The sequence below is a fragment of the Gigantopelta aegis genome, chromosome 12 (genome assembly GCF_016097555.1).
Source record: "Gigantopelta aegis isolate Gae_Host chromosome 12, Gae_host_genome, whole genome shotgun sequence".
Taxonomy (NCBI): Eukaryota; Metazoa; Mollusca; class Gastropoda; order Neomphalida; family Peltospiridae; genus Gigantopelta; species Gigantopelta aegis.
Genome location: NC_054710.1, coordinates 21,357,059 through 21,370,552, shown reverse-complemented (window position 1 = coordinate 21,370,552; position 13,494 = coordinate 21,357,059). Strand labels below are relative to the sequence as shown.

At 34.3% G+C, this 13,494-nt stretch overlaps 1 protein-coding gene across 1 annotated transcript in view; it reads right to left on the bottom strand.

Moving 5' to 3' along the window:
• The window catches only part of LOC121385885 (protein draper-like), a 116,965-nt gene that overhangs the window by 69,284 nt on the left and 34,187 nt on the right, over positions 1–13,494 (bottom strand). Inside the window, exons 6-8 of the mRNA XM_041516676.1 lie at positions 8,570–8,659; positions 5,581–5,670; positions 1,306–1,398 (exon numbers count right to left, since the gene is read on the bottom strand). Of these exons, the coding sequence (XP_041372610.1) occupies positions 1,306–1,398; positions 5,581–5,670; positions 8,570–8,659 (273 nt within the window). The remainder of the gene's footprint in view (positions 1–1,305; positions 1,399–5,580; positions 5,671–8,569; positions 8,660–13,494) is intronic.

Below are 13,494 nucleotides of genomic sequence, written 5' to 3'. Positions count from 1 at the left end.
CCTCCAAAGTATGTGACACAATTAATATGAAATCAATGATCTCTAGTGGTATCATTAAACAAATAATAATAATAATTAAAAAAAATAAAAAAATAATATGACTTCATCACGTTTGCTTTTACATCATAACATGTTATGACGTTGTTAGATTAAGTCTTATCCTTTCACCCCTCTTGAAGAATATTCCATAAAAAGTCAAAATGGCAGCTGATACAAAATTACATGCTTTTTGCCCTATGCGCTCTCAGCGAAGTCGATATAGGTGACATAGTTATCATCTGGTATGTGGAATCTGTGTCATTGTAATGGTTTTTTCAAGATATCTGTCTGGACAAACTTTGGTGGAAATATAACGGCAATTAAAGGTAGGAGAGTAATTTTTTGTAGTTGTTAACAATTTGGTTCGGACAATAAGCTACTCTATTGGAAAGTCCATCATGCATTTTTGTTTTGTCCAAGGGTATACTAAAATAATTAAAATAGTTTTGTTTGGTGCCCTCAAATGGTACCAATTTTTGGCCTGGCTCATGGACTAACAGTTGGAATTAAAACTTTTGCAATTTGTGATGGGTTGTTCACTATACTGCCGTACTAAAGGAGGACAACTAATTTTTAAATTCTTAGCTTTGTAGAATTTGTATTAATTGATTTCTGATGGGTTTAGGCACAACGTTTCTTGTTCGTGCCATGAGTTGGATCATGTAACATGTTTGATAGGCTCACTGTTTAAAAACAATTTTATCTGTTTACAGGTACTATGATTATCACTCAGTTGGTGTAGACAATCATTTTAAGTGATTTTAATGATAACCATTTTAAGTGATTTTAACGATAACCATTTTAAGTGTTTTTAACGATAACCATTTTAAGTGATTTTAACGATAACCATTTTAAGTGATTTTAACGGTAACCATTTTAAGTGATTTTAACGATAACCATACAAAACCAGACACTGATCACATCATTTTGTCTAAGATTATGGCTGACAAGTAATAATGTATGTATATCTTCCTAAACGCAAGCAATTATTAGTTCAGACTGGTTGTTAAACACTCTATATGAAGAGGTCAATTGCATGTTCTGCCTGGATGATTTTTTAGCCTTGAATTCATGTTACTGATATTTCCAGTCCGGTCCACCGAAATATACTCTCCATGTATTTCTTGGAAAAAAAACCTGTTTCAAAAACAGAAGGGAAAGAAAAACAAGGAAAGATGAAAGAAAGAAATAATTCTCTGCTATGATTTCTCTATATTGTAGAATTTCAGAAAAACCTAATAATAGTTATTCCTACAACAGCCATACCGCATTTATCTCCAGTCCAGTACTTTTGACAAGCACATGTGCAGTTACTGCTTATAATATTGCCATGTTGTGCACACTGTAAGCTGCAACCATCTGCAAAATATAACACACAGTTCAGAAACCATCATCAAAATCGTAAAACATGTATAAGTCGTCAAACCAAACTGCAATTATTTACACAAAATATTTTAACAGAATGGTGGGAAAAGTATAGATAGAATAATAGAACAAAATAATGTCAGTTATTGGGTACATATTTTGCACGCATTGTTTATCAATAATTCTCTGAAGGTGAAGGACTGGCTGCTGTTTTGGTAAAGACAATTTTTCTGTTTTGTATTTAAAAATAAATATTTTTACCATGGATTCTTGGGAAAGCCAGAGTTTATTGCTGAGCATGAACACATTGCAATTTTGATATTTTTTAGTTAAAGATAAGTATGTAAAGACTATATATATATATCCCAAACAAAAATTGCAAGCTTAATAAATAGCTGGTAACAACCTTGCGGCAAGGTAGTAACTACCGCGTTTCGAGCTAGTATTTGGAACCTTTTTACAACCTTGCCGCAAGCTTGCGACAAGCTTCTTGCAAGCTTGCGACGCGCTTCTTGCAACCTTGTGACGAGCTTCTTGCAACCTTGCCGCAAGCTTGTTGCATGCTTGCGACGAGCTTCCTGCAAGCTTATTCAGTTTAAGCTAGTATTTGGAACCTTTTTACAACCTTGCTGCAAGCTTGCGACAAGCTTCCCGCAAGCTTGAGACGAGCTTGCGGGAAGCTTGTTGCAACCTTGCCGCAAGCTTGCGACGAGCTTCCCGCAAGCTTGTTCAGTTTAAGCTAGTATTTGGAACCTTTTTACAACCTTGCTGCAAGCTTGCTACGAGCTTCATGCATGCTTGCGACAAGCTTCCCGCAAGCTTGCGACGAGCTATCCGCACGCTTGCGACGAGCTTCCTGCAAGCTTGCAACAAGCTTCCTGCAAGCTTGCGACGATCTACCTACAAGCTTGCATCAGTGGCAGCCATCTTGCATCTTGTATAATTCTTTAAAAAACAAACAATGGTTTTAAAGTGAAAAACATGAACAGTTAAAACAAAAAAATAGGTGCTACATGTTGTCAGATACTTAGGCTACAAAATTAGTTTACCTGTCTGATAGACATGTTCCATTTATGTGGGATAGTCTTGACTAAACTAATATGCTAAAAAGCTCCTGGTCCTATATTCTTCTTCTTCTTCTTGTTTTAGGTTATATTCCTCCACTATCTGGAGATCCACACTGTGGTGTAAAGTCATTTGTTTGTTTCTTCTTGTTTTCTTTTTTCTCCTGTTCCACCAAGCAGGATTCAACCAAACTTGGTCCAAATGATCCTCTTATAGACCTGACCAAGTGTTGTTATTTTTCAGGCCAATAAAAATTCCAAGATGGCCACCCTGGCCTCTGAATAACTGAGACATTTTTAACTTTTACTCAAGTTCCACCATGCAAATTTAAACCATATGTATTCCTAATGATCCTCTCATGGCCCTGACCAAGTTTGTAATTTTTTCGGGCAGATTTAAAATCAAGATCGCTGCCCTGGCCTTATTGACAGAGACATTTTTTTGCTTCTTTTCAAGGTCCACCAGGCAGGTTTCAATCAAACTTAGTCCAAATGATTCTCTCATGACTTACTAAGTGTTGTTATTTTTGTGGCTGATTCAAAATCCAAGATGGCCACCCTGGCCTCTGATTGGCTCAGACATTTTCAACATCTTCTCAAATTTCACCAGGCTAATTTCAACCAAACATGGCCCATGTCATCCTCTCATGGCCATGCATATGTTATTATTTTGGGGGCCAATTGAAAATCCAATTATTACAAGATGATTCTGTTTTAACCATATTGTATTATCATTCGTATGTATTAATATTAATTTTGTTTTAATTATTATTGTAAATACTATCTAAATCTGTAACATGTATGTTTGGTTGTTTAGCCACTGTTCCCACTGAATTTGATAAATCATATGAGAAGTTATGAATTAAAAAAACAACAACATGAAAATGATTTGGACTTAGCTTTTTCTCCACAAGTGTAGACATGCTTTCACAGTTGAAGATATACATGCAGCAAGCTTACAAAAATGAAAACATGCTTGCGGGAAGCTTGCACAGTTGAAGATATGCATGCAGCAAGCTTGCAAAATGAAAACATGCTTGTGGGAAGCTTGCACAGTTGAAGATATGCTTGCAGCAAGCTAGCAAAAATGAAAACATGCTTGCAGGAAGCTTGCACAGTTGAAGATATGCATACAGCAAGCTTGCAAAATGAAAACATGCTTGCGGGAAGCTTGCACAGTTGAAGATATGTTTGCAGCAAGCTAGCAAAAATTAAAACATGCTTGCGGGAAGCTTGCACAGTTGAAGATATGCATGCAGCAAGCTTGCAAAATGAAAACATGCTTGCGGGAAGCTTGCACAGTTGAAGATATGCTTGCAGCAAGCTAGCAAAAATGAAAATATGCTTGCGGGAAGCTTGCACAGTTGAAGATATGCATGCAGCAAGCTTGCGCATGCTTTCACAAATGAAAATATGCATGCGGCAAGCTTGCAGAAATACTGACTACCTTACACGAGCTAAATGTTAGCTTGCAAATAGCTTGCATTGCTTGTACTACCTTGTAACAACCTTGTAACTACCTTGTAACTACCTTGCAACAACCTAGCCGCAAGCATGCATTTTTGTTTGGGATATGATCAATTATATAGAGGATAATAAACAAGTTTCCAGTTATTATCAAATTTATGTCCCGAGTAAAATAATTTTCACTTGTCACGAGCTTTAGCTATTGACAAATGAAAATTATTTCACGAGGGTCATAAATTTGATAATAATTGGTATCGAGTTTGTTATTCTATTTATTACCTCAGCTATTTTGTCTCTAAAAGCCTTTATTTTTGACACACATGCACGTACATGTATAGAAACGATGTAAACCACTTTACACACTGTTCTGAGTATTGCTATAACTTTGTATTTTAATCACATTCATAGATAATTTTTAACAACAAAAGTGCTCTTTCTTCTGGTACAAAATCTATAATGAAATGCATTAAAATGACATTTTATTATAAATTTAACACCAAAAACAGACAGCCATAAAGGCAAACTCTTTAAACTACATGACGTCATTGTGTGTGTTTGCCAAATTGTAATGACGTCATATTTAGTACTGACAAGTCATTGGTTTTTAAGCGTCAAATCATTCAATATTATTGTTCGTTAGACCAATGCATCATAATTTCTCAGTGATTTTTATTTTCCCCATTATGAGTGCCTGCTGGGGTAATAATAATATATATATAAATATACTCCTCTATTTTTCAGGATGGATTTTATTTGTAGATTGCAGGACGTTGCATTTCAGGACATTTAATTTAAAACATTTTCAGTGGGGAGTATACCCTTGGTTTTCCTTAAACATTCTGGCAACTGGCGCTCTCGATGCGAGTCCGACACACAGACTCAGTCGGGGACTGCTTAGAGAGAGAGAGGGGGGAGGGCGGGGATGGGGGTCAGTTATAGTTTTCTTACTTGCACAACCAATCAAAGTCTGTGAATGGCTTCGCGGCTTTGGCCAGACTTTGAAATGGCAGACATTAATGCTTGCTGCAGACTAGTGAATTACAAAAATTGCAAGTGCATAAAAGGGGTAAAGAGGCATTTTGTGTTTGGAAATTTTGGCCAGCCCTGTATATATATATATATATACGTGTGTGTGTGTGTGTGTGTGTGTGATACATATAGCTATATATATATAATGCTATATATATATATATGGATGGATGGATGGATGGATGCAGAGAGATAGATATGATATGATATGATATGATATGATATGATATTATATGATATTATATTATATTATAATTATTATTATATTAAGTGACAACACCCTCTGTATACTGGAATTCCTTCAACATTGGACATTTTAGTCCCTATTTACAAATAAGTACAGAATCGATTTAACCTCTCTCATGTAGTGGAAACTGGCAAAACCGGACCCTGATTATCACGGATTTCTGTCTACATCGGCCATATTGTTGTGTGTGTGTGTGTGTGTGTTTATGAGTGTGTGTTTGTTTGGATGCATGTGTGTGTTTATATGTATATTTCTGTACTACATTTTGTATCAACAAAACAACAAAAATCAAGGAAAGAAAAAACTAAGAAAAAACCATTGTAGAAATTTAGAAAACTAGAATAATAGTTACTCCTAGAACAGACATACCACACTTATCTCCAGTCCAGTATTTTTCACAATGACATGAGCAAGTATCTTTTTGAAAAGCACCATTTTCACACTCTAAGCTGCATATGTCTGCAAAATATGAGACTAGAAACATCACAAACAACATATAGTTATCTTTTAATACTATTTTTTGTTGTTCTTTTTATTATTTAATTAAGAAATGTAGTCATAAATAAAATACTCAAGCATACCCTAGATAAGAATCACAAAAAATGCCTCTGGCAGGATATAAAGCGGCCACAGATCAGTTATCTTCCCATTTGGTTGTCCGAAATCCGGATTTATTCCGGCCCATACAAAAGCAGTGCTTTTTGTGTAAAATGGGTGTACTCCAGCCTGGTTTAGTGGGTGTGTTTGTTTAAACCAATATCCTGGGAGAAAGAGATGGACAACAGGGGCTGTCCTTCTCAGGGTATGTTTCCCCCAGGCAGGCAAAGGTACACACCAAAATCATGTTATTAATAAAAATGTTATAGCCACTAAGGCTATACAGAAACATATATAACATAATTAATTGTGGTCTGTGACCAGGCATGCAGATTACACAGTGGATGGACTTGGACAATAACATGATTGGTCCATACTGAAGAGATTGGCAACATGCCTTAGTTAAACTTGAATCAGTAATATATGTGACAGATATGGAGAAAACACTGGACGTTTTTAGTCATTTACTAAAACTGTTGTAGTCAATACTGAAGAAAACATTGGTGCATGAAGAGGTTTAAAATAATTAATGTGAAACAAAATTGTTGTCTTCAAGATTGAAACCCATGTACACTACAGATTAATGCCAGTGATGTTGAAATGTAGCAGTTACATTATTATGAAAGCAAATTCCATTTATGAAAGCAAATTCCATACCAATCTAGTATTTTATTTTTCACAAAAACTGTCAAAAGATACGATTAACTTCAGTCACGTGAGCCAGAAGTGTGTATTACCTTTGGGCCAATGGACGTCCTAAACGTCATGAGGCTGTCATTGGTCCAGACAGTTGTTAATACCTATCGTGTAATAATGAAGAAAAATAACTGAAGTAGGCTTGACACTTGAGTATCATTGCTGTTCAATGTAAACACCAATACACCGTCATCACCTGTTAAATTTATCAGTTCGGACATTGTTGATGACAGCCGGGAATGAGAGTGGGACGTAAAATACACAATCAACATTTACCAAGTACAGTCGAACCTGGTCTAACGGTCACCTGTACATAACGGTCACCTGCCTATAACGGCCACTATAAATCCCCCCCCAATGCATTTCCTTCTTTATTTGACCTGTACATAACGGTCACCTGTCCTTAACAGCCAGCGGTCACTATTTTCCACCCAAAATCACAGGTTGAACTTGCTATAACGGTCACAAGATGATCGTCGTAAAGACGTTTTTTGCTTTATGTTTTGACGCTGGTTATGTCTTTACTTTTTCAGTCATCTTAAAAAGTATAAATTAAATGTGTTTATATGGCCATGTCATGTAAAAGCTTTGGGTTTATTTGCTGTCAAAGTAAAGTTCCATTGTAATTCTCTGATCGTAATTGAAAAACAAACGGACACTCAGTAACTTCCGTTACTGGTGGGGTAATTCGATTGGTTCTCAGCATCCTCACTGAATAGTAGACGACTTCCCATTGGCTGTACATAATGTAATCTGTATGTATGGTCACTCTATTGAGTCTCGAGAAACTAAACAAATGAGGTATTATGTTAGGTGTTTCATTGTGTCTAGCCAGTCATGATTGTTAAATAAACATGAATTGTTGAAGGCGGCGGTTATTGCAGATGTCCCGTGTTCGGATTATTTAAGCGACTCCTGATCCTATTCAGCTGTAATCAACGGTCATACTCCACTGAAGGATTAGAGGTGACATAAAACAAACAAATGAGTCAAACATGTCACATGGGTAATAACCTTCAATTACACAAAATATCTTCTGCAAGTCAATGTTAGCGTTTGTGAAATATATCAACGAATATGTTTGCATGCAAAATGCCACCGAAAAATCATACTTTAACGTTAGAACAGAGAATCGACGTTATTAACAAATCTGAGAAAGGCACTTTAAGTGCGCGAAAGATCGCCGATCATTTTGGTGTAGGACATTTTAAGATTAAGTCTATTTTAAAAAGGAAAGCTGATGTTCTGGCCGATTTTGACAATAATGTTTCAGCCGAAAGAAAAAGGCAGAAGAAAGCAACAGGCAATGATCACATAAACATGCTAGTGTGGGAATGGTTTAAAAATGCGACATCTTTTTTTATGACAGTTGTGATATTCTTTAATATATGGGTTCTAATTTTGAACTTGTATATAAGGGTCACCTCTCTATAGCGGCCACTTTTGTTAGGTCCCTTGGGTGGCCGTTATATACAGGTTTGACTGTATTTGTAATTCTGAATATTGGTAATTCAGTATTAGGCCCACCCCACTATTAAGACCAATTTAATAAGTCCCGCTGATGGTTGCAATAGTGGAGTTTGACTGTACTTGCTTGCTGACACATACACTATGCATCCATATAATACAGGTCTTTATAGCCGGAGCATAACCTTTTGACCAGTATATGTACTCTCCATTATGTATTGCCAATAATTTTTATAAATATTAAAGGCGAGACGAGGCAAAAATATACTGTGAGGTTTGTTTATTCAGGATATACCTAATATGTATAACATGATACACAACTTCAATCTGTTTGTTTTACAATTAAATATTCATTGTTCCCCTTATTTCAGCAAAATTTCAAATATGATTGAGTAAGATTAAAAAACCCAGAAGTATCCTAAAGTCAGGGACATAACATTGCCACTTTATGTAGAATCACTCAAATGCAAAGAAAGGTGCAACTGTATTTCGGGCTTCACCATAAACAAATGTTTAAAGAAATAAAATATAAAATAAATAAAATACAGGAAAAACCCAATTTTTAAAAATAAAATCAAGAATAATAGTTTAGACATACCACACTTATCTCCAGTCCAATGATTTTGACAATCACAAGAGCAGGTGTTCTTATCAAGAACACCATATTTACACTGTAAGCTGCATATTTCTGCAAAATATAAAACACCTAGTACAGCAAACATATGATTATATTTTAATACTATTTTTGATTATTAATTGTATTATTTGATTAAAACATTCATTCATAAATTTAAAAAATAAATAAACAGAACAAAACAAAACAAAACAAAACAAAAAATACAACAAACGTAGCCACAACTTTATTTGTAAAAATACTGCATTACTATTGTTTATAATACATGTACATATACCTGTAATCTTTTTTTTGTTAGTTTTTTGTTGACAAGTATGCATATTAATTTATGAAATAAAGAGTTTAAAAACATTCATATACAATGTTTATACCATAAATTTAACATCTAGCTTGTACAAAGAATAATGTAATGAATCTTTGACGTGACACAATAATTTTTCTTAAACAATTTTAAAGCCCTCTACACACTATCACAGTACATCAGTATACACTATAGCGCATCAGTATTGAATGAATGAATGATTGTTTAACGACACCCCAGCACGAAAAATACATCGGCTATTGGGTGTCAAACTATGGTAATGCAAACAAATAAGGTGATGATCAACATCAATATAAAAAGTCAAGATTTAAATAAAAACAGTGTAAAGAACTGTGCAAAGATACAAATATCACAGATAGATACTGACTTTTCCTCAAATTTCAATTTGTGCTGTATTGGTTATTCTCAAAGAGAATGTTACACCCCTGCACCACAGTGAGGTTACAGCACGCGCAGGGGCATCAGTATTGAGTATACTACATGTATATGCTGTCTTTGGTGGAGTGACAGAAAAAACTCAATTGGGACCCTAACTTTAATATTTCAAACCCATTACTATATATATATATATATATATATATATATATATATATATATATATATATATATATATACAGTCAAACCCGCTTATTTGCATACCCTCGGTGCTGCTCGATTTTGTGCAATTAACCGGGTTAGTCGATTAACCGATAGAGTACCGACTTTCACTTTGTAACAGCCATCCAACTACAAAGTGGCATGGGAGACAGTCTAGCATAATGCGGTACTTCATACCAGAACTATTACAGTTAACACATGTCACATGCAGTTGGATATATATAAATGTAAAAAAATATATCTATCGATATATATATATATATATAATTAGCATGACGTTTTTGTTTTAATCTGCCAGACCAGAAATCATTTTTTTTTAAACTAACAACGTCCGTCACTGGGAGTCGTTTTCTAAAAACACAAACTGGCGTCGTTTTCTAAAAACACAAACTTTGTGCATTAAAAAAAAAAAAAACCACTGACCATCCACTAGTGTAAACAAAGTGTATTAGCCATTTAGTTAATGAGATAAACTTGAAACAACAGAACCATCAAAAAGTTCACGTTTCATCGGTGCACGTGTTTACAGAATGACGTCAGTTTCCGGAATTACCGATTGACCGAATAGAATTACGTGAACTTGTATGAATTTGCTGATATGGTGTTCTTTCCATCCCAAAAGATATGGCAAGCTTTGGTATTATTTGTGATCCCCAAATAATGACTTTGCTATTGTTAAGCAATTAAAGTTAAGCTCGGCTAGTGAGTCGTTATCAGTTCCAGCAGTCTGCATTGCATGCATGACCGGTCTAACACAATTGACTGACCTTCATGGTGCGGTCCGACTGATTGGTGTCTAACAATATAGCAGAAACTTAGGGACGGTCCATAAATAACGGTCTTTGTTATGTTTGTTTTTTTGACGACCTCCCCCACCAGTCTTTTTTTTTCCACTACATTTTCCGGGAAGCAAGTGATAAATCGTTTCTTTTGCGTTTAACAGATATAGCGTACACTGCATCTAATGAATAAGTGAACAACAACCCTTTCTCGGTCACATTTATTAAAAACATAACCACCTAGGACGATTGATCTGTAATCTTTTAATTATTAACAAGGCTTCTCAACATAACGTAATAATTGATACAGAACAATGATTGCCCTGAACACGTCAATCGAATAGGGCCTCAATAGTTGAGTGCGCATGCATACAAGCGCACAGGCGGTACTTCTAAAAATAATAGTCGGAGAGTTACCTGTTATTGAGATGGCCTCTGATTAACAGCAATATATTGCAAACAAAACATTAGGTCTTAGGTTTATTCAACTTAATCATGTCATTCTTAAATCTTGTAGTCGGGTATTGTGATTCACCAGTAGTAACGTGCACACCATCTCATTTGCATGTCACACGTCGACTCTGTAAACAGCAATTACAGTCGGCTTACCACACAGTGAGCTCAAACAAAACAGATTAATCGGTGATTTATTTGAGGTTTTTTTGCCAAACTTTGATAGACATTCTCAGTCATTTGTGACATTAATTTAGCACAAAAAATAAATAAAAAATCGTTATTTATATGTGCAAATAACCGATATATAGCCTGTAGTCTGTGTAATTAACCGGATGTTTTGTAGTGTTATAAGGGCAAATGGTTCCGTGTTGGGTGAAAATAGTCGATTAACCGAATTATGCTATAAACCGATGTGCAAATAAGTGGAGATGACTGTGTGTGTATATATATATATATATATATATATATATATATATATATATATATATATATATATATATATATATATATATATATATATATATATATATATATATATATGTATATATACACACACATACACACATACATACACACATACAGACATATATACATGTACATGTATGTACATACATACATACATACATATATATATATATGGATATTTGCTACCTTCGGTGAAAACTTTAGGCCCATATAGGTCAAATATTGTTAAAATAGCAAGAGATGCAAATGTTGCTCTTTTAAATTTTGTTACTTACTTATTTTAACAATATTTGACCTATGTGCCTACATATTTGACTAAAAATGGCAAATATCAATAGAGTAATGGGTGTGAAATATAAGTTACAGTCCCCATACCTTTTAAATTGGAGTTATCGGTTTTATAGGCCGGCCATTGAATATAATATTATATTTGTACTAATTCTCCATGTTATAATGTTTATTTGCTCTGCTCGTCTACCAGTAAATCTGACAGCATTGCGTGAACTTCCATAATAATTTAAATATCAACCAATCACATGTCTGTTTTATAACGTTATTTGGGAGCATAAATATTCTAAAAATATCGTGCGAGACCACGAATCATACCAATACATATGCAATATATTATATATACATATATATAACTCCAGAAGTTTAATTTATTTTTGAAAGAACTAAATCATCTTCAATTTTACATTACAACATTTTTTATTTCATAAAATAAAACATGTTGTAATGCATTGGCGAGATCGATCTGGTGATATACAAAGCTACTACAAAGATAATTTTTTTACGGACTACCAATAACTACTCAGTACTGTGGTATATTTAGGACACAAACTTATATTTTTCTCACTTTAAAGATCTCAAACTCTCGACTTATTATCTTCATTTCGACTTATTTTCTCGAAAGAGCAGAATTTAGCTGTCATTAGATCGAGTACTCTTCTGAGGTTCTTTGGTCACAGGATCAATTCTTCCCAGTGGACCATTTTCTGAATTGTTTTCGCGTCCCAACCACTGCCTCTATAACTGGTATATCAAAGGTCTATAAAAATGCATATAAAGGATCCCTTGCTACTACTGGAAAAATTATCTCGAGCTATTGATTAATTATGTTGAGCACTCAACATATTAACTCTCATCATCAAGTATGTTTTCATCTTTTGCAATTCTCTTTTTGGCTGGACATAATGCAGAAGGTAAGCGCTAGACATAAAACAAGAGCTTGAGATAATAAGTCTAGGCTTTAAAATAATATGCCAAGTGATCGAGATATTTAAAGTAAATAAAATATGTGTGTCGTAATTAATATACTATGGTGGTATATTTAGAACAGACACATATTTGTTTTTCTTCCTTCAGAGATCTCAAACTCTTGACTTGTTATCTTGTGATCTTGACTTGTTATGTTAAGTGCTCAACTTATTATCTCAAGTTATCAAATTATTATCTTGAACTCTTAATTGACTTTTTATGTTGAGCACTTGACTTACATCAAGCTTTGACATATTATGTCAGGCTCTCGGCTTATTATCTTGAGCTCTCAACTTATTATTTCAGCTATCGATGTATTATGTCAAGCGTATTAACTCTTATCAACATGTATGTCTTTTTCTTTTGCAATTCTCTTTTTGGCTGTACAGTACTGATGCAGAAGTAGAGAGTTCAAGATAATAAGTGAAGCACTGGATGTAAGAAATCGAGCACTCAAGATATTAAGTTGAGCAATCTACAAAATAAGTTGAACACTCAATATCATAAGTTGTGAGGTTTAGATAATAAGTCATGCACTCAAGATAATAAATTGAGCACTCGACATTATAAGTTGAGTACTCAAGATAATATGTCATGCACTTCAGATCACAAGTCGAGCACTCGAGATAAAAAGTCAAGAGTTTAAGATAATAAGTAGAGCACTCAGCATAATAAGTAAAAAACTTGAGATAAGTCGAGCTCTCAAGATCTTAAGTCGAGCAATCTACAATAATAAGTAAAAAACTTGAGATAAGTCGAGCTCTCAAGATCTTAAGTCGAGCAATCTACAATAATAAGTTCAGCACTGAATATTATAAATCAAGATAAATTCAAGATAATAAATCAAACACTTGAGAGAATAAACTGAGAACTCAAGATACTAAGTTAAGCACTGAAGATAATAAGTCAATCACTTATGATAACAAATTAAGCACTCAAAATATTAAAGAAAGAAAGAAAGAAATGTTATTTAACGATGCATTCAACACATTTTGTTTACGATTACAGGTACA